The 27,836-nt window shown below is 41.8% G+C and overlaps 1 protein-coding gene across 1 annotated transcript in view; it reads right to left on the reverse strand.

Annotated features, from left to right (window-relative positions):
• Positions 1-27,836, reverse strand: part of LOC126412998 (esterase B1-like) — a 96,651-nt gene that overhangs the window by 29,943 nt on the left and 38,872 nt on the right. The window contains exons 4-6 of the mRNA XM_050082891.1: positions 15,660-15,845; positions 8,455-8,660; positions 2,383-2,548 (exon numbers count right to left, since the gene is read on the reverse strand). Of these exons, the coding sequence (XP_049938848.1) occupies positions 2,383-2,548; positions 8,455-8,660; positions 15,660-15,845 (558 nt within the window). The remainder of the gene's footprint in view (positions 1-2,382; positions 2,549-8,454; positions 8,661-15,659; positions 15,846-27,836) is intronic.

The raw sequence follows: 27,836 nt of genomic DNA on the forward strand, positions 1-27,836 counted from the left end.
TAGTGCCTATGTTATTCCGAATAACGATACACTGTTCCTTTAATAGGCACTGTGGCAACTACAGTCGTTATCAAATACATTAAATGTATTCGCAGTTGCGAATATGGACAACCATCGGGAGTGAAATGGAACAACGACTCAAAATTTTTGCTGGTCAAGGACTCGAACACGGATTTCCCTCTTACCGCTCGCGATAAGTAGAAGTATTGAAAATGTGATGGTGTCGGGCGGATCATGTATCTAGCCGAATCGATTGTACATGAAGCAAGGAAATTCTTTGCTGCATTTCAAGAGATGATATCAGATCGAGCTGACGACTTAAATGAAAGCGGGTACATAAGAGACAAACTAAAACTATTATGTGTCAGTCACTCTTCATTTTTTATCATGAATCGTTTCGAGGCCTTACACCACCATCATCGTCATGCGTATCAGTGGATTACATTACATTTTTGTTTTTTGGGTGGAGCCAGTTGTCTTAGATTTCATTTCGATAGAAATAATAAACATTTGTTAACATAATATGGCACAACAATTAAAATTTGTAAACAATAATTAATATACTCACATTACATAAACACAAAACAACAACATAAATAGTCCTGTGATTGTACGGATGTATACAGCCTTGAAAGTCAAATAGCATTCATTCCTAGCTTACATTGCGAATCAAATGCACAGATAACGTAATACAACATTTTGGCATCACAATATAAATTATAAACCTGTATTTCATCACATTTATTTGTTAATCTTTCGGTTTGATGATTTGGGAGTTGCTTTTCTGACTTCCTGTACATCGTCTAGTATACTTGAGATGCTTCTATGAAAGCTCATTGGCACGTTCTCAGCTGTATGAGTGAGTGTGTCTAGTCCATGTTCCCTGTTGTGAACAAAAATTGCGGGTTATTCATAGAGGTTCAGTTGTTGATCTTTTTTAGTTTGTAGAATATTGTTAAACTACTGTCTACGTAGTGTAGAACATGTTTTGTGTCGTTAATGTGACTAGTATCTAAATGTATTTACATGTTCTGTAAACCCAGTTAGGAAACGTCGTCTAGTCTGGCTATAATGGGTGCTTTGTCTCGTAAATATACGAGCTGCAAAATTTGTTTATTTTTTATTTTTGTTGTAGTGCAGTGAATTACATAATGTGTTATGGTGAAAAAAACAACTCTTACGTAACAGTGTGTTAGTATATTAGCAATTCACAACAGAAAACATGGGCAGAACAGAACGACAAAGCTGAGACAGTGGCAGTGAACTCTTTTTGGAAGCCTCTTTGACACATTAGACGTTGTTTCTCAAGCATATTAGGCGAAGCACAGTAACTTTTATTGTTATAAATTTTGCCAGTGCCTAAATGGTAAAATAACTCCCAACACACCAAATCGAAAAATTATCAAATAAATATGCTGAAATATAAGTTTATAAGCTGTTTATTTTTCATATTTTTCGTTAATGCAATAATGATATTCTTGAGCGAAAAGGCCGTGAAGAGTTAAATACACACGTATTTGTTATCTCTGCTTTTTCCCAATGTAAGCTGGTGACGAAAGCTCTGTGACTGACAAAGCACTGTTTTTCTACCTCCATACAAGCTCTGTACTTTTAATGTTGTTTTTTCATATTTGTGTGACACCTAAAACTGATGTTGTATATTTATGACGAACTTCAGGGTTATTTCTGCTGGAACATACTCCAACTAGTTTCATTTTTCTTTAAAATGTGTGATCCTACTGTTATATTACGTTAACAAATACTGGTTATACCATGTTTGTAGCGCAGGAGAACTCTAGAACTCAGAACAGACAACCGACTACAGCCAGCAAACAAAAATGTAATGCAATCCACTCATCCACCTGATTATGACGGTGTAATTTACCTTTTACTGCCATAAATGGTCGTGGTTGACAAATCCACAGCCCATCATGGACGACACAACATCAACGTTGGTAGATGCTCTTAGAAAACATACATTAACAACACACAAAACCCAAACTACAGCCCATGATGTATGCACAGATATAGAGGACATCTTTATCCACATGTGGATATTAAACGTCTAGCGACGACGAAAATGATGATTATGATACGGTGCACTGGAACATAGCTTCGGAAACACACTATAAGATAGGCTTTGAATCTTAAATGTAGTCGCAGGCATCGTTGTCACGTGTTATGTTAGGTTAAGCAATGAGGCACACAGACCAGAAAGAAGTTAAGTAACAGAGCCTAAAAATAATGCACTCCCAGGTACCCATCTACATTGTGAGACGTGTTGTATGTCAGCAGTTATAAATGACATGTTAGTGTAGTAATTTATGTAGTCGGCTTTGAGGTAACAGTGCACTACATTTGTATACAAGTTTGTGTACGTACATTCAACAATGACACTGCCATCTGCAGAAGTGACGCCTGTCATGACGGCGACCTGGTTGTAGCGGCCGTCCCTCAGGATGTCTCCTGGAGACTCGGTGACCACAGCAGTGTCCGACTGTGGCTCAATAACGGGCGAAAAGGCGATTCCCTTGCGGCCTCGCTTCTCCTGTGTGGAGGTAACAGCAGGTGCTGCTCAAGGCACACTCAGTGTTGGAAATGGCAAATGAGAATGTTTATACTAAAGCTTGTGACAGGGGCACTTCTAATTGCAGTGGTCAGTTACAAACAACTCCACACATTCAATAAAGTCACCACATGACCGAACAATATTTACCACACAATATAAAATTCCGATTTTCATTTACATTTAAAGAGATAGCACAGTATAATTTTTTTCACGTTTAAATGTGAATACTTGTAATGAAAAGTTATTTCAGACAGACCACTGAAACAGTAAAAATGTGTTAAATATATTTTTATAATTTAGAAAAGATTACTAATGATTACCATTATTCTGATTAGTTCTAAGATTTTGAATAATCATTTAAAAACAGCTATAGTGTCAGTTACCGAAGTATGGATTACTCATAAATGTCATTTCTTGTGTAGATCGTTTTATGATAAAATGAATCTCTGACCTCTTCCTTCTTTTCGGTGTGTTCTAAGTAGTTGTTATTGAGAAGAGTATGGTGTTGATTGCCAATGCCTGTTAAGGAAACCTTTTAATTGAAAACATCTGTCGTCCAGTAAATTGTGTGTCTGATGACATATCCTTCATAACAAAGTAATAAATAATGAAAATATTAATGAGAAAAAAACCTCGCAGCTAATCATTTTATAGTGATGTATAACAAATTTAGCGATCCTAGATCTTTGCTTTTCAGACAGCAATGTAAAACATGGAGAAAACTACAAAGAAGAGACTAAGATAAGTAACAGACTATGTAACAGGTTTTGTTGGCAAGAACTATTTAGGCAGATCACACCAATGTTCACCACTGAGGTTAGGCGATCAGTTTCAAATATTGATTTTATCCTGATGCAAAATAGTGTTAGACGCTCAAAAGCCGTTGCTGAAACGTAATGAGCCTAACATTCTTAACCATTTCTGTAACTGCAGATTGTAAACTATATTAAGACAAAGAAGAATTAAAGACATTATTGCCAGTGGGCATTGACCTATATCAATTGGAGAAGTTAAAATTTTTTCTGGATTGGTATCGGAACCAGGGTCCTGTGTAAAAGGCTGATGTGCTAGCTACAGAGCTATCCGGACACAATGATCACCATAACCACGCAGACTACCCTAGCATATCCCATCACCACATGTTGGACACAAATTCTCAATTTATGCCACACACTACTGATGCAATGCCTCTGCTCATTAGCATCAATCCTCATGGCGTCTTGCTGATTTGTGTAAGAGTTCAAGCTTGACATGTATCTTCACTGAGGGGATCATTGCCCACCACCATGAATCAAGACACATTAGCTGCTAATGGGTATTGATTTATATCAATAGGGGAAGTTCAAAATATTTGCCGTACCATGGTTCAAACCTGGGCTCCTGCTTACTAGGCAGATGTGCTGGCCACTGTACATAATTAGAGTGATGACGGCAAATGATTCCTTCAGTGCAGTTGTACACCAAGCTAGACATCTCATGGGAATCGGATAGTGCTGCAAGTATTGAGGCTAATGACCAGGAGCACTATATCAATAGTGTGCGGTATAAGTTGAGATTTTTGGGTCTGGTAGGAGGTGTGCTAAAGCTATCCGTGTAGTCGTGGTGACCACTGTGTCTGGATGGCGTAGTGGCCAGTGGATCTGTCTAGTGAGCGGGGACCGATGTTCGAATACCACTCCACCACAAATTGTCAACTTGCCTCACTGATATAAATCAGTGCCCACTGCAGCTAATGCCTTCAAGTTATTTATGTCTTGATCCATAGTGGATGCAGGATCAAACTGGTGCCTTTTCTTTCAGACGTGTCCTGAAGAACAGATATCACATATGTAAAATATTAGTTAAACTCTGACTCATATGTTGTTGTTCTCAATCGGCGAAACTCATACGAAAACCGTGTATTGTACAAAACTGAGAACTGTCCATTTCGTTTTCCTGCAAAATCTTTGCAAATGAAACAAAATATGATCAAAGGATGCAAGTTAATGTATTCGGAAAAAATATGTTCTCCTGGTCACTTACAAATAACTGACAGGCCAATCACTCTGTTTAAAAATCTGTTTAGTTATGACAGGAAAAGACGTGTTCTCTGGTTAGAATGTAAAACATAACACGAAAAACATAGCAGCTCGTAACAGTCCCCCATCGTAAACATTTTACTTTCTGTTTTATGCTCTGGCTTCCTGCCAGTGTGAACAGTTGGTCATCAACTGTTTGAAAAGCTTCTAAAACACAACGAGAATTTAAGACTATTTTCGTACTTAATATTTCAGCAGTTGGCCCTGTGTCATTATACAGGTCCAGTGTACCTATTCTAAGACAAATTTGCTCCTGTCATTTGTTTTTACAGATGATTCCTGACAGGATTAACACAGAGCATGTATGCCCATTATCATTGAAATTTATTTCTCCCTATTATGTCAACTACTTTATAGGTGTCTGAACTTAATGTACATGTGTTAACAGTTTCGGAGCTCTTGTTAGTACCAAACTGTCTGAAATTCGTTCTTCCTTATTTCACAAGCATTACCTCGACGGTTCGTAAAGGCACCAATTCTTGCTTCACCAGAAGTCTACGTTTCTCTTAACTTTCCAAAGACTTGCCTTCTCGTTCAGGAATATAAATGCTGTTATTCAGAGTATCGTGATAGGGAGTATATGGATTCCACGTAAAAGCAATGAAAGTTCTGAGCTCATAACAAATGTATTTGACTTTGTGGAAGATGGAGCTGTTATTGCAAGCGTTGAAATGGTTTAGTAAGCATTCTGGACTGTCCAGAAATTCAAATAAATTTGTTATGAGCTCAGTACTTTAGTTGTTCCCACGTGCAATCCACTTACCCCCTAGCACGATACTTTGAATAACCGCGTTTACAGCCATCAGTGTCTCATGATATTATGATTTTTTTGAAGTTCAGTTGTTTGGAAATGTTCATTCTTCTCTAGCGTCTCCAGATGCAACTCAGACCTTGCTAGGTTGTGAGGAGGTGAGCAAGTCCCGACTCCACTCTACAAGAATAGCTGACTGTTGGACTGTTGCACCAGCCGGCCTGAGTGTGGTTTTTAAGCGGGTTTGCACGCTCGTTTAGGCTAATGCTGGGGCAGAGAAAATCTCCCTATCATGAAACACGATACGCAGTTATGTTAGGCTAACTGACGAAAGTGATGACAGAAATGGTATCACGCCACAAAGTTTAATAACATAATTTTTTTAGGTCATGAAAGCAGAGGGTTAATGAGAGAAATGAGAATTCACTTCTCATCCAGTTTTCGCTGTCTCAGCGAACTGGCGGTAATACTTGTCGGCTTAATATATTTTTCTGCTGAATTACTTAAAAATTTCGTGTAGCTCAATGGACAGGTAAAAATCTTCGATATAACGGCACTCCATCGACTTGAGTATTGCTAATCCATCATGATTATGCAACTTGGGAAAGGGGATCTGGAAATCGTTTCATAAACAAGTAGATAGATGAAATTTCCTTGCAGACCAGGGCTCAAATCCCTGACCTCTTATTTTGCTTACAGAGCTGTTACAACTGAACAAAACATCCACGATTCTCGTCCCGTCCATACTACCTCAATCCTAACAGTATTTATCTCCTGAGTTCCAAAAGTCACGGAAGCATTCCTGTATACCCTGGGGGTGAGGGGGGGGGGGGGGGGGTCAAGCGATCCTAAAAAGACGTTATCGTAAAGTTGAAACTTACTGATAGTGCTCTGTTTTCAAACTTACTGACATATCAAAAAAACAGTTCAAAAATGTGTTATAAACTGAGTCGAAGACCTTGCCTTTCGAAAGCAATGCTCTTTAGGACTGAGCTGTATGGGCACAAGTGACGACTCGTCCTTTGCTATGAGAATGAGTTGGGGCGTGTCTGCGTAACTCATTTGGAAAGAGAATGTTCGGGATTTGAGTCTTAACCCGTCACATAGTTGTAATCTGCCAAATAGTTTCAAAATAACACTCCACTGCAGAAAAACGCCTTTGTTTTCATTATTACCACCGTAATTGGCGTATCATACCCGTGGTTCTCTCCCCCTTCCTTCGCTATATACAAAACGAACTTTCCTCCATTGAACTTTTTCGATGTACTTCGTCATCCTATCTGATGCGGATCCCACTCAGTGCAGCCGTACTCCAGAACAGGTTGGACAAGCTCAGTTTTGGCATTTTCTTCAGTTGACCCGTTGCATCTTAAAAGGGTTCTTCCAATAAATCCAGGCCTTGGTTCGCTTTCTTCACAACATTATCTACGTGGTAATTCCAATTTGTTATTCGTAATTGTAATCCCTAAGTTCTTAGATGAATTTACAGCCTTTACATTTGTGTGATTTACCGTGTAGCTCAAATTTATCTGATTTCCTTCAATGTTCATACATATGACTTCATATTTTCCATTCTTTAGAGTAAATTACCACTTTTCGCATCATTCAGATATCATGTGTAAATCATTCTGCAATTGGTTTTGATCATCTGACGACTTTACAAGACCGTAAATGACAGTATTATCTGCAAATACTCTAATAGGGCTGGTGAGGTTTGTCTCTTAAATCCTTTACGTAGATCAGGAACAGGAAAGAGTCTATAACGGATCCTTGGGGAAGCCCGGGTATTACTTCCCTTGTATTCTATGACTTTCCCTCACTTACTACGAGCTGTGACTTTGCTAACAGGAAACCATAAATCCAGAGGCATAACTCAGGTGATTCCATGTAACCAAATATTTTGATTAGAAATCGCTTGTGAGGAGCTTTGTCAAAAGCCTTCTGAAAATCTAAAAGTATGTAATCAATGTAGGATTCCGTATAGATAGCCCTCGTTACTTCTTGCGAGTAAGGAGCTGATTGCGTTTCAGAAGAAACGGTAGTTTCTGAATCCGTGTTAGCTGTTTGTCAATAAATCGTTATCTTCGAGGTAATTTACAATGTTCGAACACAGACTTTGTTCCAAAATCCCATTGGAAATCTAGGTTAGTGATATGAGTCTGCAGTTCAGTGGATTACTCCAATTTTCTTTCTTGAGTACTGGTGTGACTTGCGCAACTTTCCAGTCTTAAGTACGTATCTTTCGTTGAGCGGGCGTTTTATATGTCTGCTAACTGTGGATCTATTGTATCAGCATTCTCTTAAAAGAACATGAGTGATATAGAATCTCGACCGGAGGCCTTGCTTTTCTTGAATAATTTAAGCTGTTTCGCTACACCGACAATACATATTTCTTGGTTTCTCATGTTAGAAGTTGTTGTTGAGTCGAATTCTGGGATATTTATTTCGTCTTATTTGGTAAAGGAATTTCTGAAAACTGTGTTTAGTAAGTATGCTTTAGTGACACTGTCATCAATAACAATACCACCTGCCTCCTCTTGGCGTAGTATTGGTTCTGCATTCGCTTTTCCACTTCACATCTATCGTCAACAAGCTTAGAACGCTTGAAAAGCGACTGAAGGGATTCTCACTCACAAAAATTTCGATGACTAGTCTATTTTTCAGGTCACTGAGTGCTCCTGGCCCACCCAGCCTGCTGTTAGCGCTTCTCTACTGACAATGCAATACCCCCCCCCCCCGGTCCCATCCCCCTTTCTTTTAAAGTGGTGGTTCCACCTGTAGTTACATCTAGTGGTCAATTCCGCGTTAAGTATGGCTGTCCAGATACTTTGATCATATAGTGTGTATTACTACACTGGAGAGTATCGCACGAAGCAAGTGTCCTTCATATGAAAATATTCAGAAAAACTTCATCAGAAATTTTGTCGCTAGAGCTCAGATTCACCTGGCATCAACGATCAGGAGGACAGGCGATTCAGGTAATTCCCTGGCAGAATGTCGAGCGATTGCTGCCACATACTGTCTAGGACCAACAAAATTGCCACAGTTCGACTCACGAAGTCTGAGAGGGCCTGGCTGTTGTCCCTGGTGAGGTCTGCGTGGTCGGCGGCCCTCAGGAAGGCAGCGACGGCAGAGTCGTTGGCGCCCTGCGGCTGGAAGCCGAGCGCCGCCGCCAGGCGGTACGCCTTCTCTCTGGGGCTCTGCTCCACGCTCCAGTTGCCGTTTGCTACGCCGCTCTCCATGATCACTCCACGGAACAGACCTGTAAAAATAGTCTCATTTCGTCAAAATAATCACACGTGATTAAGGAGACTGAACTTTCGTATCTCGTCTATTTACTGTCAGGAGACACATTGAGATGGCAAAAGTCATGGGATGTCTCCTAATATCGTGTCGGACCTCATTTTGAGTAGCGTAGTGCAGCAGCTCGACATGGCACCTGCGCAGCAAGTCGTTGGAAGCCTCCTGCAGAAATAATGAACCATGCTGCCTGTAAGTCGTCCATAACTGCGGAACTGTTGCCATTGCACGATTTTGTGCACAAAATGACTTCTAGATTATGTCCCACAAATGTTCGACTGGATTTGCGTTTGGCCACCTGGGTGGCTAAATCTCTCGCTCGAAGTGCCCAGAATACTCTTCAAGCCAATCGTTGCCCGTTGACACGGCGCATTGTCATCCAAAAATGTTCCAAATTTTTTTGTGAAGTTCATGAATGGCTTCAAATAGTCTCCAAGCAGCCGAAAATAACCATTTCGAGTCAATGATCGGTTCAGTTTGACCAGAGGACCCAGTCCATCCATGTACACACAGCCCACAACATTATGGAGCCACCACCGGATTGCAAAGTGCATTGTTTACAAATTCGGTCTATGACTTCGTGCTGTCTGCACCACACGCGAACCCTACCACCAGCTCTTAAAAATTGAAATCAGGACTAATGTGACGAGGGCACGATTTTCCAGTCGTCTACGGTCCAGCAGCTACGGTCACGAGACCTGGAGAGGCGCTGCAGGCGATGACGTGCTGTTGGCGAAGGCACTCGCATCGGTCGCCTGCTGGCAACTTTAAGTACAGTTTCTGTCTTGTAATAAATGTCATTTGATATACTTTTATTGTTTTGCCACATTTTTGTTCTATTGCCAGCTTGGGACACAGGTGTATGCTGTGCAATCTGCCACCCGTTTTAATGAACTATAGCAGCAAACCGTTTATGGTACTTGGGATTATTGGACTGAATTAATAGGAAGTTACAACATCCGAACGATGTCAATGTGTGGGAAGAACAATTGTTGATGTCCGTGTGAGCTAAAATATTTGTTACTTTACTTTTATGGCCTTTCTGCTAGATATACGTAGGAGGAAGCAATATATTGGCTGACTCTTCTAGAAAAGCGTGTTATGGATTTCTGACAGGTTACCGCATCTTCTTGCACAAGAGATCTCTTGTAGTGTCTGCCACTGGAGCTACAAGAGGGTCTCTGCAATGCTGTCGTGTTGACTAAAGGAAGGTGCTGTTCTTCTTCAGATCTCCTCTTTGTCTTCCATCTATTCTTTCAGTTATTGGTCCGAGAATGTCGAGGAATATTCAAGCTTCGGTCGAAAAATCGTTTTACAAGTTACTGCTTTCAACGTTATCTTTACAGGTTGCCTATATTTGCCTACTATCCATAACGGATCCATAAATTTAAATCGACCCTACTTTTACTACTTTGAAATATGCATTCTGACTTGACTTCTTGTGATTTTAATATTTCCAAATCATGATCACGTAAACTATTTATACGCTGATGTTACGTATGAGTAACTGTTTCCCTGTGCTATGTCTTGGCTGTAACACAGCAATACAGTAATTATCTTTTCTCTGGAAAAATAAACAAAAAGTTATCACTAAGGCCTTTGTAGGAAATAAACTCGTTTCTATCTCCAATTCTGCAGTGTTAAGTCTGCTAGAGCTTGAAGCGGGAACTATTTAGATGACCTACATCAAACATTTATACGGTTATTACAATGTCTGTATTTTACTGACACTGCATAGTTAGAAGCCGTTGTCTTCCAGACATGAATGTATGTTTGAAGGACATTAGCATAGAACTATACAGACGATGAAAAATACAGACACTATAATAATTATGTTTCACGCTAAGGCAAAATATTGTCTCTCCATGTGCGGTAATGACCTAATGTGCGAGCAGTATGGGACGTAGACACTTGGACGTATGAATGTTTGGATTGTTTCCAGAGCCTTCTGCTGATAGCGGAAGCGGTTAAGACCATCGCTCGCGACAAGCGGGAAATCAGGGTTCGAGTCCTGGCCCGGCACAAATTTTCATGTGTCTCTAGTAAATACACTCCTGGAAATTGAAATAAGAACACCGTGAATTCATTGTGCCAGGAAGGGGAAACTTTATTGACACATTCCTGGGGTCAGATACATCACATGATCACACTGACAGAACCACAGGCACATAGACACAGGCAACAGAGCATGCACAATGTCGGCACTAGTACAGTGTATATCCACCTTTCGCAGCAATGCAGGCTGCTATTCTCCCATGGAGACGATCGTAGAGATGCTGGATTTAGTCCTGTGGAACGGCTTGCCATGCCATTTCCACCTGGCGCCTCAGTTGGACCAGCGTTCGTGCTGGACGTGCAGACCGCGTGAGACGACGCTTCATCCAGTCCCAAACATGCTCAATGGGGGACAGATCCGGAGATCTTGCTGGCCAGGGTAGTTGACGTACACCTTCTAGAGCACGTTGGGTGGCACGGGATACATGCGGACGTGCATTGTCCTGTTGGAACAGCAAGTTTCCTTGCCGGTCTAGGAATGGTAGAACGATGGGTTCGATGACGGTTTGGATGTACTGTGCACTATTCAGTGTCCCCTCGACGATCACCAGTGGTGTACGGCCAGTGTAGGAGATCGCTCCCCACACCATGATGCCGGGTGTTGGCCCTGTGTGCCTCGGTCGTATGCAGTCCTGATTGTGGCGCTCACCTGCACGGCGCCAAACACGCATACGACCATCATTGGCACCAAGGCAGAAGCGACTCTCATCGCTGAAGACGACACGTCTCCATTCGTCCCTCCATTCACGCCTGTCGCGACACCACTGGAGGCGGGATGCACGATGTTGGGGCGTGAGCGGAAGACGGCCTAACGGTGTGCGGGACCGTAGCCCAGCTTCATGGAGACGGTTGCGAATGGTCCTCGCCGATACCCCAGGAGCAACAGTGTCCCTAATTTGCTGGGAAGTGGCGGTGCGGTCCCCTACGGCACTGCGTAGGATCCTACGGTCTTGGCGTGCATCCGTGCGTCGCTGCTGTCCGGTCCCAGGTCGACGGGCACGTGCACCTTCCGCCGACCACTGGCGACAACATCGATGTACTGTGGAGACATCACGCCCCACGTGTTGAGCAATTCGGCGGTACGTCCACCCGGCCTCCCGCATGCCCACTATACGCCCTCGCTCAAAGTCCGTCAACTGCACATACGGTTCACGTCCACGCTGTCGCGGCATGCTACCAGTGTTAAAGACTGCGATGGAGCTCCGTATGCCACGGCAAACTGGCTGACACTGACGGCGGCGGTGCACAAATGCTGCGCAGCTAGCGCCATTCGACGGCCAACACCGCGGTTCCTGGTGTGTCCGCTGTGCCGTGCGTGTGATCATTGCTTGTACAGCCCTCTCGCAGTGTCCGGAGCAAGTATGGTGGGTCTGACACACCGGTGTCAATGTGCTCTTTTTTCCATTTCCAGAAGTGTAGTATGGCTGAAATATTATCATATTCACAGTTTTCAGATAAATTTCATATAAGATATTTTTCCTTGTAGATACAACTACTCCTGCACCACAACCAAATCTTAGTTCATTGTAGTGTCCGACCTATATACAGCCTTAACGAGGCACCGAGAGAGATGAGCCTGTGGCAATCGGGAGGACAGTGGTTCAAAAATATGTTCGCCTACCAGACCTAGGTGTTCCGTGCTTTACCAGAATTCGAAGATAGTTCCATTAAAAAGGACACAGCCAGTTTCCTTCCTTATCTCTCCCCAGTCTCAGAATGTCCTACGTCTCTAATGACATTTCATATCTGAGTGACGCATTTAGTGTGAATGACTGTTCTTCCATCTCCACAGAATCCATTCACTAGAAATCAGCTACAAATGCGGCTGGAAAACATGTCTGTTTTTTCTCTGCGGAAGTAAATTCTAAGAGTAACATAATGTCACATTCAAATTACACTTTGACACTTTTCGTTAATATTTTGATGTAACAAGCTCATTGAGCACTGTTATCTGCATTCCCCATTTACTATAAGAATTATTCATTAAAGTAGCAGACCTTTGGGCTCCGAATCCCCGAATTATTTGTAAGCGGACGGAACCTCCACTTACCAACCTCATTTAGTTTTCCTGTCAAGCAGTGATTTCAAAACGGAATCATTTAAACTTTCATCTAGCAAAGACGTGATAGTGAGGTTCTCGTACCAGACTTCCGTTACTTACTCGGTATTGCACAGACTGGACTAAATATAACAATTTGATACCAATAGAAACTGAAGACATAACACTAACACTATCTATAAAGCGAAATACTACGTCCAGGCCCGACTCCATTGAATACTGTCGCCTAAAAAATTGTCCCTAGTCTTTTACGAATCCTTGCCATTCTTTGCAGTATCATCTTTTACTGAGATTACTACTTAGAGCAGTCTAAATTATCCTAAAGTCTAACCCTAATAACCTATCAGCCTCACGTCTGTTTTTAGCTAAATCTTGAAACCATCCTTAACTAACAGCTCCACCTCCACATGGCAACACACCAATTAAGACCCATGTGGTCTACGACGATAAACAACTTCAACTCAAAGACCTTATTTCCTATCAATTAAATAAACGTAAATGCTCAATACTGTTTTTTTCCTTGATGTCGAAAAAGCCTCTGGCTGTGTATGAAATTCTGGTCTGGTCTTCAAACTACTGACCTATCCACACGCCACTCACCACATCCACTTAATAGCATCACTCTCCTACATGTCTCACAAGCAGTCACACCCACGTCTGCATCTTTCACACTGCTGCTGGCATGCATCACTGAACCCCAATCCTTGCACTCCGTTATGTTCTTAACAGTACAAACATCTATTCCTTACCTATTTCTTCCAACAAGCGGACGGCATCAATTACTTTGCTACCCTTTAAATTCTCTAACTATTCGTTACCTCCTCTAATGCCACCTCAAACTCCTCACTAAAGGGCGTAACAAATGAATCCTATAAGTAAACCAAAGAAAAGCCAAGCCAACAACTTTTGCCTCATCAGTCGGCGATTCCGTCGCTCTGATTCCTATCTTCAGTCAAGTAATTCCTGTTACTAACGCTGTAAAGAGAACTACACCAATTAGAATGTAAAAATAAAATAAACTCCTGTTTTAAAATACGGAGATATGTCTTAGTACAGCTCATCATGGTGAAACAGAGAATTGTGACTAACTGAGTCACGATACTCATAAATGAGGCATTATCTGGCAAAAAGCTAAACAATAGCTTGAAACAATTTACGTTTAACCCAAACAGTAAGTATAGAGTCATATTTCCCGAAATATGTCCTTCCATTATCTGTCCTCTAATTGCAAATGTGAAGTTTCAATGAAGTGATCAAAACAAAGTTGAATGGAATAGTTCATTGCGACGCTCTGGACAACGTGAGCACTGTGGCTTTAGACTACGGCATTAAGGATGCATGGAAAATGATATAAGTAGGTAACCATAGAGTTTCAATTAGGAAATCAAAAAATGAGTTACGTTATTATCTCTTGTTTGTAGCTACAACACGGCGTCATGTCAGACGCTGATCTCTGTGCAGATAGAACACTCAAAACAAAATGCAGCGGCCCATTTGTAAAGCGGGGTATTGTAAAGTGATTCGGTTCGACAGCAGCAGAAACACTGCATCTGTGTCACACGACTACAGAAATCATGTAGACTGACCTGACACGACAAACTACTCTACAAGTAAGGTATAAAAATGTAGCACGTAGTTTAACTCTGCTAGTAATGAATTTCCCTTCAGCCGCCAACGTATTCGGCTCTGATGCTTTTACGTTATATGGTTTTAAGATGTAAGGCCACATAAATATAGAATCATCAATCAGTCTACATATGGATTAATAAAACTTTGAGCTGATTGTCAGTAGTTATTAAAAATAGCGTAAGGTTGGGTCGATTAGGTTGGGTCGATGCCATTTAAGTCGTTCCTAGATTTCATGAGCTCATACCCTCTGCGGTTTAAAGAAGTTGGGGGAAGCAAAACTCAACCTGATGCTAAGGTTACAGGTAATTCCTTTGATACGATTCAGTAATCGGATTTCAACCTTTATAATAGCAGACCTTCAACAATATCTTTTATAGTAACAATCAATGTCTAACACTCCTTCCATATGCCATTTGACAGATTCAAAGCCAATATGTGCGATGTAGTCTGTACAAACGTATTTTTTCGTGTTTCAAGCTGTATAGTTAAGGCATTTTCTGAGTAAAAATTTTCTGAATCCCAATAGCGAACAGATTTATAAATGAAAAAAGTACTGGCTTCCAAACTCTGATACAGGATTACATTTCATACCCCATAAAATAAATGTGCAAATATGATATTAAAAATAGGCTGTTATAAAAAAGGTCAAAAGTGTTCGTTTCATAAAAAGGTCTAAAAACGTCGCAAACTGTTCCTTACTCAAAAAGATCTACATTTAGGTCCTCACTTGTAAATTTTTATAGCAATAAGTGTCTGGTATTGGTATTAGTCGTATTAGAGTACAGCACTAGCGTGGTTTGGTGGAATAAAATTGCTTACAGGACTGAAAAGCAAATAGCTTTCTCACCACAGGCAATCAGAAAGAGGAAAAATATCCACATACTGGTGAGGGGAAATTGCACACATTTGAAATAAAGAAATTTCACGTTTTTCTGTACAGTGCAAGCTTCCATTTAATAATGAATAAAAATTACTGATTATTGCACCCATGTTAAACCTCAAAAAAACAGATCGAAAATTTTTTATTACCTCGTTTGTATGGCAGTTCTAAAAATACGGATCATATTTAGTATTGACTTGAATAGCAAGCTCGTTATGGTCCAACATGCAATATGCAAATACCCATGTGTTGTGCCATTTCCCAGTTGAACCAGAAATGATTTCGAAAAATGGTTTGCGAATGATGACAAGGTGAAACTGATCCTGGATGAGACTCACCTCTAGCCGCCGGAGAGAAGAACAAGTGTGAAGTGGAGGAGCCGCCTGCGCTCTCCCCGAAGATGGTGACCTTGTCCGGGTCGCCGCCGAAGGCGGCGATGTTGCGCTGCACCCACTGCAGGGCGAACACCTGGTCCTTGAGGCCAGCGTTGCCAGGAATGTCATCGTTCTGAAGGCTCAGGAAACCTGGCACATGCCACAGCAAGTGTATGGATGAGCATCAGTTAGTGTGAGTGCGGAATTGTCTTTTAAGTAAGTGAGACTAAATTTGCTAAATTCTCATGATATATGTGCAAACTATACCAGCGCTATCCTGACAGTAATATTAATTTTCATGTACCTTGGGAAGCAGTGGACGGAGTGAAACTGTCATAGTATCACTAGCAGTCGAGATGATAGGCATTTTATCGACGTGGCTATAACGGATCATGCAGCCACGTCTCGATCCCCGAGTCCACAGATAGGGACGTTTGCAAGACAACAACCATCTGCACGAACAGTTCGACGACGTTTGCAGCAGCATGGACTATCAGCTCGGAGACCATGGCTGCGGTTACCCTTGACGCTGCATCACAGACAGGAGCGACTGCAATGCTGTACTCAGCGTCGAACCTGGGTGCACGAATGGCAAAACCTCATTTCTTCGGATGAATCCAGGTTTCGTTTACAGCATCATGATGGTCGCATCCGTGTTTGGCGACATCACAGTGAACGCACATTGGAAGCGTGTATTTGTCATCGCCATACTGGCGTATCACCCGGCGTGGTATGGGGTGCCATTGGTTACACGCCTCGGTCACCTCTTCTTCGCATTGACGGCACTTTGAACAGTGTACGTGTCATTTCAGATGTGTTACGACCAGTGTCTCTACCCTCCATTCGATCCTGCGAAACCCTACATTTCAGCAGGATAATGCACGACTGCGTGTTGCAGGTCATATACGGGCCTTTTTGGATACAGAAAATGTTCGACTGCTGCCCTGGCCAGCACATTCTCCAGACCTCTCACCAATTCAAAGCGTATGGTCAATGGTGACAGAGCAACGGGCTCGTCACAATACGCCAATCACTACTCTTGATGAACTGTGGTATCGTGTTGAAGCTGCATGGACAGCTGTACCTGTAGGCGCCATCCAAGCTCTGTTTGACTCAATGCCCAGGCGTATCAAGGCCGTTATTACGGCCAGAGGTGGTTGTTCTGGGTACTGATTTCTCAGGCTCTATGCACCCAAATTGCGTCAAAATATAATCACATGTCAGCTCTAGTATAATACATTTGTCCAATGAATACCCGTTTATCATCTGCATTTCTTCTTCGTGTGCAGTTTTAATGGGCAGTAGTGTATATTTTGGTGAGAATCTTGGAGCTGCTGACATTCATTATGAAACTTGTGCTGCCAACGGACTAGATGTGATGAATGAGTGTTAAATTATCAGTGGTGCGTCAGTACTGTCATTTGTTTTAAAGGGAAAGACAAAAGTTCATGATGTTGACTGAAGTTACCGTTCGTGTTAGTGAGCAACGAACTTGTACAAAAAACTGACAGAAATATTCGAGGAACCGTGGCCTCATGATATATCGACTGTCGGACATCTTTTTGCAGATTTATTTGACGAATTTTCACGAGGTCGTGGCCAAGCAGTTAGGTTTCCTCACATTCTGTACTTGTTGCATTTCAGTATTCTCAAGTAACATCATTTTATGCAGAAAGGACTTTTAAATTCGTTAAGAGATACGATAAATGCTTAATTGTGAATGAGATTAAGTCTATAGCTAATGAAACTGTGTAGCTTCAAGATTTCTTAATAAGTTTGCATTTGTGTTCAGTCTATGCGAGAATTTGCATGGGTGAAGTAATTATATTATTTGTGGCAGTGATCACAGCTCTTGCTTTTATTGTGGCAAAACAGGACATACCAACAAGATTACCATTAATTATATCTGCGCCGTGACAATCCATCAATTGTTTATGATCGACAATGGGACAGCGCGCAAATTGTAAAAGCAAAGTAGTCAAAGTGGAATGGACCGATTTTATGAGGATTTAATAGACATCGTTTGGCCCCAAAATTTATTTGGAGTTGTACACATGCAATAAGCTTCTATATTCTGAATCATTCATCTCAAAGTTATCGCTGAATCGGCGTATGAAACTGGAGAAATGCCTTGGTTTACCCCATTCTTATGAATATAGCCAGAGAGTGGCTAACTGCAATTCGAAGAGTCGTGGAATTCGCTTGTTTAACCACTTTGGTTTTATTTCAGTCAAAACTGTTGATATACAGACCACAGCTATGTTGAAGATGTCATCCCATCTTTCACTTATAGAACAAGAAAAACAATCAATGTGGTCGTTCATCGACTCCCATAAATAAAGAAAAGGGAGCGGCAGACAGGAAAGGTGGTACCTTCGCTTGGAGCCTGTTATTAATAAATGCTGTATTCACTATAAATCGACATCATTACCTATAAAAGTCGTTTCTGATTTAGGGAACCATAGTCTCTACACCACGTGATTCTAAGTTTTTCACATAAAGTATAATGTATCAAATGAGGGTTTCTTGAGGTACCTGCAGTGAGTAGGAGCCCATGCTTGGAAACTCCATCCAATCAAGCTAAAGAGCGCAGAAAAAGTGAAGACCAACGCAAACTGCATACCACTCGAGCATTAATTACAGCCGTGTTCATCGAAGAAGCAATGAAGAAATAAAGGAAAGGCTGAAGGGTGGAATTAACATTGAAGGTGAAAAGATATCAATGATAAGATATGCTGATAATATTTCTACGGTCAGTGAACGTAAAGAACACTTACAAAATGGAATGAACACTCTAATGACAACGGAATATGGATTAGGGTAAATTTAAGAAAGACGAAACTAATGAAAACTAGCAGAAACGAGAACAGCGACAAACTTAGAGTTGCTGATCAAGAAGCAGATGCAACCTAGATGGCAAAATAACCAACGACGGGTGAAGCAAGGATGATACAGAAAGCAGACTAGCACAGGCAAAAGTCATGGCCAGGAGACGTGTACTAGTGTCAAACATAGGCCTTAATTTGAGGAATATATTTCTGAGAATTTGCGTCTGGTGCAAGGCAGTGAAACATGGGCTGTGTGAAAACAGGAAATGAAGAGAATCGAAGCATTTGAGATGTTGTGCTACAGAATAATGTTGAAAATTAGATCGACTGATAAGGTAAGGTGTGAGAAAGTTCTCTACAGAATCGGTGAGGAAAGGAATATATGGAAAACACTGACAAGAAGAAAGGACTGCAGGGTAGGACACCTGTTAAGACATTAGGAAATAGCCCCCATTATACCACAGGCAGCGGCATCGGGTAAAAACTGTAGAAGAAGACAGGGACAATTTATTGCATACGCTTCATGGCAGCTCAGTAATGCTGGACGAGATTATTCCATTATGGAGAAAGGAATGCTAGCAGTGATTTTTGGAACTAGGTACTTTTGTCTTTACTCTATGGCAGGCATCCAAGTTATTGGAGATGGAGGTTGCAAGTGGTACTCTGAGAGGAAGAGTTTGGCACAGGAGAGTAATTCGTGGCGAACTGCATCAAATAGGTCAGATGACACAAAAAAGAAAAAAAAAGTGCAATCCTGCCTTGCATGAATTGGACGAATGCTTCATAGGTTTCCATAGATACGTGGCACAAGCTGCCTATGGACAGGTCATGAAGTCAGCATAAATTAAGGCGAGGCTCTGTGGGCATGGGGCTGGAAATGGAAATGCCGTGTGGTTAGGGCCTCCAGTCGGATAGACGGTTCGCCTGGTGAAAGTCGTTCGAGTCGACGCCACTTCGGCGATCTGCTTGTCGATGGGGATGAAATGACGATGATAAGGACAACACAACATCCAGTACCTGAGCGGAGAAAAACTCCGACCCGGCTGGGAGTCGAACCCGGGCCGTTAGGAATGACATTCCGTCGCGCTGACCACACAGCTACCAGGGGCGGACGGCATTGGGCGGACACTCGATAATTTCACAGATGCATTCCATCGGATTCAGATTAGACGGATATGGTCGCCATGACATCAACGTCAGGTTACCATCATGCGCTTTAAAACTCAGTAGCACTGCTCTAGCCTTGTGAAATACAGTTATGCTGATGGGAGGTGTCATCGATGCCAGGGAAGACTTCAAACACGCAAGGGTCTTGAAGGTCTGCAGTGATATTCTCGTATGGTATAGCTCCCACGGTGCCTTCATTTGCTACTACGGGTCATATTGAAACCCAGTTGAATATCTTCCGTAATATAACACTGCTCGCACCACCCTGCGTCCTTGATGAGAGGCATTTTCCGAGCTACCGTTTTCCTGGATGACGGCATAATGGGACACGACCATCGGCCTGGTGTGATAACGTAAATCATCATCCGATCGGGCAACACGTTTTCAGTGATTCACTGTCCTGTCTTGGTGATTTCGTATCTAATGCAATAATAACTGACGATGTCATTGGGTCAGCGTGGGAACACGTAGGTGTCGTCTACAGCGGAGACTCTTGTCCCACAATGTAAGCTGAACGGTGTGCTCCGAAACATTGTGCTTGCACCAGCTTCTGCCACAATCGCCACCTGTCTTTCTTACAGGTTGGGCAAGTTTCCGACCAGCAGTTTCTGTGATGGGCCATGGATTCCAACACCTTGCCATAATCTCGTGGTTTCAACGTATTTTGACCACACCTCGTCGCCACGCTTACGATACTAGCACACGAGCAGCGGACCAGCTTAGCTGTTACCGAGATGCCACACGTGACTGGCAATAACAATATGCCGTTTGCCAAAGTCACTTATGGCAGAGGATTTCCCCATTTGTGGTCCGTATCGCCGCTATAATTTCCTCATCACCCTCTGCTCCGCTTATACGGTGTGTAATGCGTACGAGGTAGATATTTTTATATTTTTTAATTTAATTTTATCCATTGCCGTCAGAGTTTCTTCCTTGACTGTATTAATTTCGTAAAATAAAGAACTTACTTCAGTCACAATTGTGACTTTATTTCAATGCACTGTGCGTTACGAGTCCTAGGAGCTCGGCTTCTGGTGCACTGGAAGTCTACATCCTTTTTTTTCAGGTTTGGTGTTAATTCTGATCATGGTACGATTCCATTAGTATATTACAAAGTGGCTCATTGTGCAAATAAGTTTAGCAAACTAATACAAATAGAGAAATATCGTACTGTTTCCAGTGGTGGATGCAGGGTTTTGTAGGACAGTATGACTAAACACGTTCAAATACACGTATATGCTTTTCATTCTGCAGCACATACTGTAAACACAAGGCAAAACAAATGAAAAAGTTTCTAATGTAAAGATACTGCATTTCTATAAATACACAGATAATATTTCATAGAAGAAAGACACCTATTACATTACTAGTTGTACAGGATATCATTTACCAAACAAATATCTGTGTATGTGTCAATTGTGGGTTGTTGTTGTTGTTGGTGGTTTAGTAGTCTTCAGTCCAGAGAGTGGTTTGATGCAGCTCTTCATGCTACTCCATCCTGTGCAAGCTTCTTCATCTCCCAGTACTTACTGCAACCTACATCCTTCTGAATCTGCTTAGTGTATTCATCTCTTGGTCTCCCTCTACGATTTTTACCCTCCACGTTGCCCTCCAATAGTAAATTGGTGATCACTTGATGCCTCAGAACATGTCCTACCAACCGATCCCTTCTTCTAGTCAAGGTGTGCCACAAATTTCTCTTCTCTCTAATTCTATTCAATACCTCCTCTTTACTTATGTGATCTACCCATCTAATCTTCAGCATTCTTCTATAGCACCACAATTCGAAAGCTTCTATTCTCTTCTTGTACAAACTATTTATCACCCACGTTTCACTTCCATACATGGTCACACTCCATACAAATACTTCCAGAAACGACTTCCTGACACTTAAATATATGTTAACAAATTTCTCTTCTTCAGAAATGCTTTCCTTGCCATTGCCAATCCACATTTTATATCCTCTCTACTTACGTTATCAAATGATTGTATCATTAAATTCACTAATGCTTTTAGACTTAAACACTTTGACAAATCCACAATAGCCAATCACATGTACCTAAACAGAGACTAAATGACACCCACAACTGCCTAATTGAACTCCCTACAGAAAACCATGGTAAAAAATTGGTTTATTACAATAGTTGGAAATAATGTTTCACAAAGAAAAGTCTTCAGAAAACATGTTGAATGAACAAACAGAGTTTAGCAACCATAGTTTTCTCAGTGATCTTAAAAGTTTTATTTCTTCCTGAGAAAACGAATATTTAATTGCGCAATTATTGGACAACTTAATCCACATTTGAAATATTCACAAATATCTATTTTGAAAATGGTACCCTGTATAGCTAATACTTTAATAGCTTTCCACCTTGTTTGAAGTAATAACACCCATGTATTTGTGGAAATGTAGCATCTTGAGTTGAATGGGAAGTGTGTATATGTACATAAACATGTGTGTTCATACTGTGATTCAAAACCATTTATACAGCACTGGAAACAGTAAGCTATTTTCCGATCCGTATTACTTTGTAAAGTTACATTCACAAAGTGCCACTTTATTATATAATATAAAATATCAGAACTATATTAAACACGAAAAAAACCCAATCTAAATTGTCAAAGCATCTGAATATTAGTCCTCAGGCCTCGAAATGTATTGGGCATTGAAATAAAGTCTCGGCTCTGCCTAAAGGCGGTAGTTCATTATTTTTGTATATGGTACTGTAGTATGTTCACATATGTTTGTACTGGTTGCTTTCCCCTGCATCTAATAGTCTTCCTGTAAACACGTCACATAATTTACTACCTAATGTTTTCTAGATGACCGTAACTGCACCACTACGTGTACTATGTCTTTGAATACAGACTTACCCTTCTGTGTCCACGCATCTACACTTAACCACCTGACCTGCTACCCAAAGGAAAATAACCAATAATGGTCTCCTCTTACCACATGGAGATACAAACCAAACTAAAAAATTATGAATTCTAATAGCTGTAATTATTCTTCTTCAAATGACATAAAGATTGATATACTGTTATTTATACACCGTACAGTGCTACAGGTAGTACAGGAAAGCAGCACAGTGATAGATAAATGCAACTAATAACATCTTTTCTTATCTGGTGAGGTAGCACAGAGGTTAGCACACTGGACTCGCATTCAGGAGGACGATGATTAAACCTGTGTATGTTCATTCTGACTTAGATTTTTCGTGACTTCCTAAATCGCTTCAGAGAAATACCAGGATGGTTGTTTAGAAAGGACAGCCGATTTCCTTCCCCATCCTTCTACACTCCTGGAAATGGAAAAAAGAACACATTGACACCGGTGTGTCAGACCCACCATACTTGCTCCGGACACTGCGAGAGGGCTGTACATGCAATGATCACATGCACGGCACAGCGGACACACCAGGAACCGCGGTGTTGGCCGTCGAATGGCGCTAGCTGCGCAGCATTTGTGCACCGCCGCCGTCAGTGTCAGCCAGTTTGCCGTGGCATACGGAGCTCCATCGCAGTCTTTAACACTGGTAGCATGCCGCGACAGCGTGGACGTGAACCGTATGTGCAGTTGACGGACTTTGAGCGAGGGCGTATAGTGGGCATGCGGGAGGCCGGGTGGACGTACCGCCGAATTGCTCAACACGTGGGGCGTGAGGTCTCCACAGTACATCGATGTTGTCGCCAGTGGTCGGCGGAAGGTGCACGTGCCCGTCGACCTGGGACCGGACCGCAGCGACGTACGGATGCACGCCAAGACCGTAGGATCCTACGCAGTGCCGTAGGGGACCGCACCGCCACTTCCCAGCAAATTAGGGACACTGTTGCTCCTGGGGTATCGGCGAGGACCATTCGCAACCGTCTCCATGAAGCTGGGCTACGGTCCCGCACACCGTTAGGCCGTCTTCCGCTTACGCCCCAACATCGTGCAGCCCGCCTCCAGTGGTGTCGCGACAGGCGTGAATGGAGGGACGAATGGAGACGTGTCGTCTTCAGCGATGAGAGTCGCTTCTGCCTTGGTGCCAATGATGGTCGTATGCGTGTTTGGCGCTGTGCAGGTGAGCGCCACAATCAGGACTGCATACGACCGAGGCACACAGGGCCAACAACCAGCATCATGGTGTGGGGAGCGATCTCCTACACTGGCCGTACACCACTGGTGATCGGCGAGGGGACACTGAATAGTGCACGGTACATCCAAACCGTCATCGAACCCATCGTTCTACCATTCCTAGACCGGCAAGGGAACTTGCTGTTCCAACAGGACAATGCACGTCCGCATGTATCCCGTGCCACCCAACGTGCTCTAGAGGGTGTAAGTCAACTACCCTGGCCAGCAAGATCTCCGGATCTGTCCCCCATTGAGCATGTTTGGGACTGGATGAAGCGTCGTCTCACGCGGTCTGCACGTCCAGCACGAACGCTGGTCCAACTGAGGCGCCAGGTGGAAATGGCATGGCAAGCCGTTCCACAGGACTACATCCAGCATCTCTACGATCGTCTCCATGGGAGAATAGCAGCCTGCATTGCTGCGAAAGGTGGATATACACTGTACTAGTGCCGACATTGTGCATGCTCTGTTGCCTGTGTCTATGTGCCTGTGGTTCTGTCAGTGTGATCATGTGATGTATCTGACCCCAGGAATGTGTCAATAAAGTTTCCCCTTCCTGGGACAATGAATTCACGGTGTTCTTATTTCAATTTCCAGGAGTGTATAATCCGAGCTTGTGCCCCGTCTCTAATGACCTCGTTGTTGTGGGGTGTTAAACACCAATTTCCTCCTCCCTCCTAAGAATTTTTTTGTTAACGAAGGCCTTTCTGATCATGATGCCCAGCTAGTTACAACAGATGACACAGCTTCTTATAGTAATACAAAACTGTCCTCCAAAGCAGTGCATTCAGGTAACGATTTAATAATCGCCAATTTTAGGGAAAGATTGCAAAAGACTGGGATGAGATGTACAGGGAACCTGATGCTAATTTAAATTTTAACCTATTCGTAAGAACTTTGTGAGTGTATTTGAAAGCAGTTTCCTAAGAAATCAGTGAAACATGATTGTAATAAGCCATCTAATAAGCTGTAGTTTCTTAAAGTGAAGAAGAACGTCTTTTAAACAAAAAAGGAAAATTTATCCTTTAGCTAGAAGACTTAATGATCCAGAAATAGTCAAACATTAAAAAGCCACTGCCCAGTATTTAGTAAAATTATTAAAAAGTCCAGTAGAATGTGCATTGTGCCTGAGATTAGTACCTCTGGCAATCAAATTAAAATAAACTGGAATATTGTTAAAAGGGAAACAGAGTGACTGAGAGCACAAGAAGACTGTACTTTTATCATACCCATTGAGCAGTTTGTCAACAAAAAGTGAGAAGTGAAAAATGTATTCAGTTATTGTATGTATTGCAGAAAAAAAGAGATCCAGCTGCTCATTAGAGAATGCAAGGTTGTATATTGAAGAAATTGAAATTTAACCCACGTGTCCTGCTGAAATTTAGAAAATAATGTATTCAGTCTACAGTAAAAGATCACCTGGGATTGAGGGCATTTGCAACAGAGAGCTAGAGGCTAGTTCGTAACAGATAAGTAGAATTCTCAGCCACAAATATAGTAGTGCACTGATAGAGGAAATTTTTCTTGATAGACTGAAATATGCTATTCTAAAAACTGCCACGAAATCTCATTTCTGACAGCTTTCTCCATAATTCTTGAAAAAGTGTTGTATTCATGAGTAAGTTACATATTTGTAAAAATTATGTATTAACAAAATGTCAATTTGGTTTTCAGAAAGGCTTTTCAACAGAAAATGCTATATATTCTTTTACTGATCAGATATTAAATGCTCTGAATAACTGGACATCACTTACTGATCTTTTTGCGACCTCTCAATGGCTGTTGATTGTGTGATTCATGAAATTCTTCTAGATAAACTTCAGTGTTGTGGTGTGTGTTGGACAGTTCTTCAAATGTTTTAACTGGCAGAATGCAGAAGGTTGAAATTAACAGTGAAGATAATCTGCAAAAATCGGCATGGCCTTTTAACTGTGCAGGTATCAAGAATGGTGTCCCCCGAGGATCAATCTTGAGTCCATTATTGTTCTTAATATACATTAATGACTTTATTTATTTATTTATTTACAAAGGGCGTTCAGAAAGTTTTGTATAGTCGTTTGTAATTTTCTTATTTTCAGCAGGAGGAAAATGAAATTTTTTCTGAACATACTTGGAACATTAGCTATAAGTCGGAGTATAAAAGTGTTTTCTTTTAGTTACAGGTAAGCCATGATAAGGGTCACCGTGGTCTAGGGGTAGCGTTTTTTATTCATAATCAAAACGTCTTCGGTCCCGGGTTCGATCCCAGCCACTGCCTAAATTTTGATAAATAATCAGCATTGGCGGCCGAAGACTTCTGGCATAAGAAGTCAGACTCATTCTGCCAATGGCCTTGTCTAAGAGGGCGGAGGAGCGGATTGAGGTTCAGGGCACTCTCTTGTCCTAGGGGTGGGAAATTTCCCCTAAAGGCGGAAGAATCAGCAATGATCAACGACATGAGGATGCAGAAGGCAATGGAAACCACTGCATTAAAGACACGTAATGTATATCCACAAGACATGTTCCCTGTAATTGAAGAAGTGTCATGATGATCTCTCCCTTGGCAAAAGATTCCGGAATAGCCCCCCATTCGGATCTCTGGGAGGGGACTGCCAAGGGGGAAGTTACCATGAGAAAAAGATTGAATAATCAACGAAAGGATAACGTCCTACGAGTCGGGGCGTGGAATGTCAGAAGCTTGAACGTGGTAGGGAAACTAGAAAATCTGAAAAGGGAAATGCAAAGGCTCAATCTAGATATAGTAGGGGTCAGTGAAGTGAAGTGGAAGGTAGACAAGGATTTCTGGTCAGATGAGTATCGGGTAATATCAACAGCAGCAGAAAATGGTATAACAGGTGTAGGATTCGTTATGAATAGCAAGGTAGGGCAGAGGGTGTGTTACTGTGAACAGTTCAGTGACTGGGTTGTTCTAATCAGAATCAACAGCAGACCAACACCAACAACGATAGTTCAGGTGTACATACCGACGTCGCAAGCTGAAGATGAACAGATAGAGAAAGTGTATGAGGATATTGAAAGGCAATGCAGTATGTAAAGGGGTACGAAAATCTAATAGTCATGGGTGACTGGAATGCAGTTGTAGGGGAAGGAGTAGAAGAAAAGGTTATAGGAGAATATGGGCTTGGGACAAGGAATGAAAGAGGAGAAAGACTAATTGAGTTCTGTAACAAGTTTCAGCTAGTAATAGCGAATACCCTGTTCAAGAATCACAAGAGGAGGAGGTATACTTGGAAAAGGCCGGGAGATACGGGAAGATTTCAATTAGATTACATCATGGTCAGACAGAGATTCCGAAATCAGATACTGGATTGTAAGGCGTACCCAGGAGCAGATATAGACTCAGATCAAAATATAGTAGTTGTAATGTCTCTTGCAGCGGTCCCTCCGCGATATTTTCAGAAATTTTATAAATTATATAACTCAGTATATATCTCGAAATATCTCTTCTTATCTTACCGATTATCAATGCAAAGTAGTTTCAAGCCCAATTATTCCTTGGAGCGTCCATTTACTCCATGGAATAGCTTCTCTGCTGTCTATGTTTTCTCTTATGAAAAGAATAGGGGACTTCTTGCCGATTAGTCGTGAAAGAAGGATGTATATGTATGTATTGTTGAGCTAGTCGCCATCTTAATGAGATTCTGTATGAGAAGGAATTTAATACAAGAACTAAACTAAAGTAAGTGTGTTCGCGTATTATTTAACTGATTATTATTGACAGTGTCTGCTTACTACGCTGTGTTGCACGGGATCAGTGGGGAACGTCTGATTTACACTGGACGAACCTGCCGTTTTGTATGCTCAAGATATCCAGTTACTTCAAATAAATAGGGTAACACGGTCTTAGAAGCAGATCTCCGGTCTTCCCCATGTGATCACCGAAAATTAATAATTATTACAAATGTTTCCAGGAGATCGACTGACAATTTTCGTCGCACCGAGACTTCGAAATTTCTTCACTGCCTTATGGAATTTAAGTTAAGCTCAATTTTATCAGGATAGAACAGTATTGAACTGTGTGAATGTGAT

This window comes from Schistocerca serialis, chromosome 7 (assembly GCF_023864345.2).
Source record: "Schistocerca serialis cubense isolate TAMUIC-IGC-003099 chromosome 7, iqSchSeri2.2, whole genome shotgun sequence".
Classification (NCBI taxonomy): domain Eukaryota; kingdom Metazoa; phylum Arthropoda; class Insecta; order Orthoptera; family Acrididae; genus Schistocerca; species Schistocerca serialis.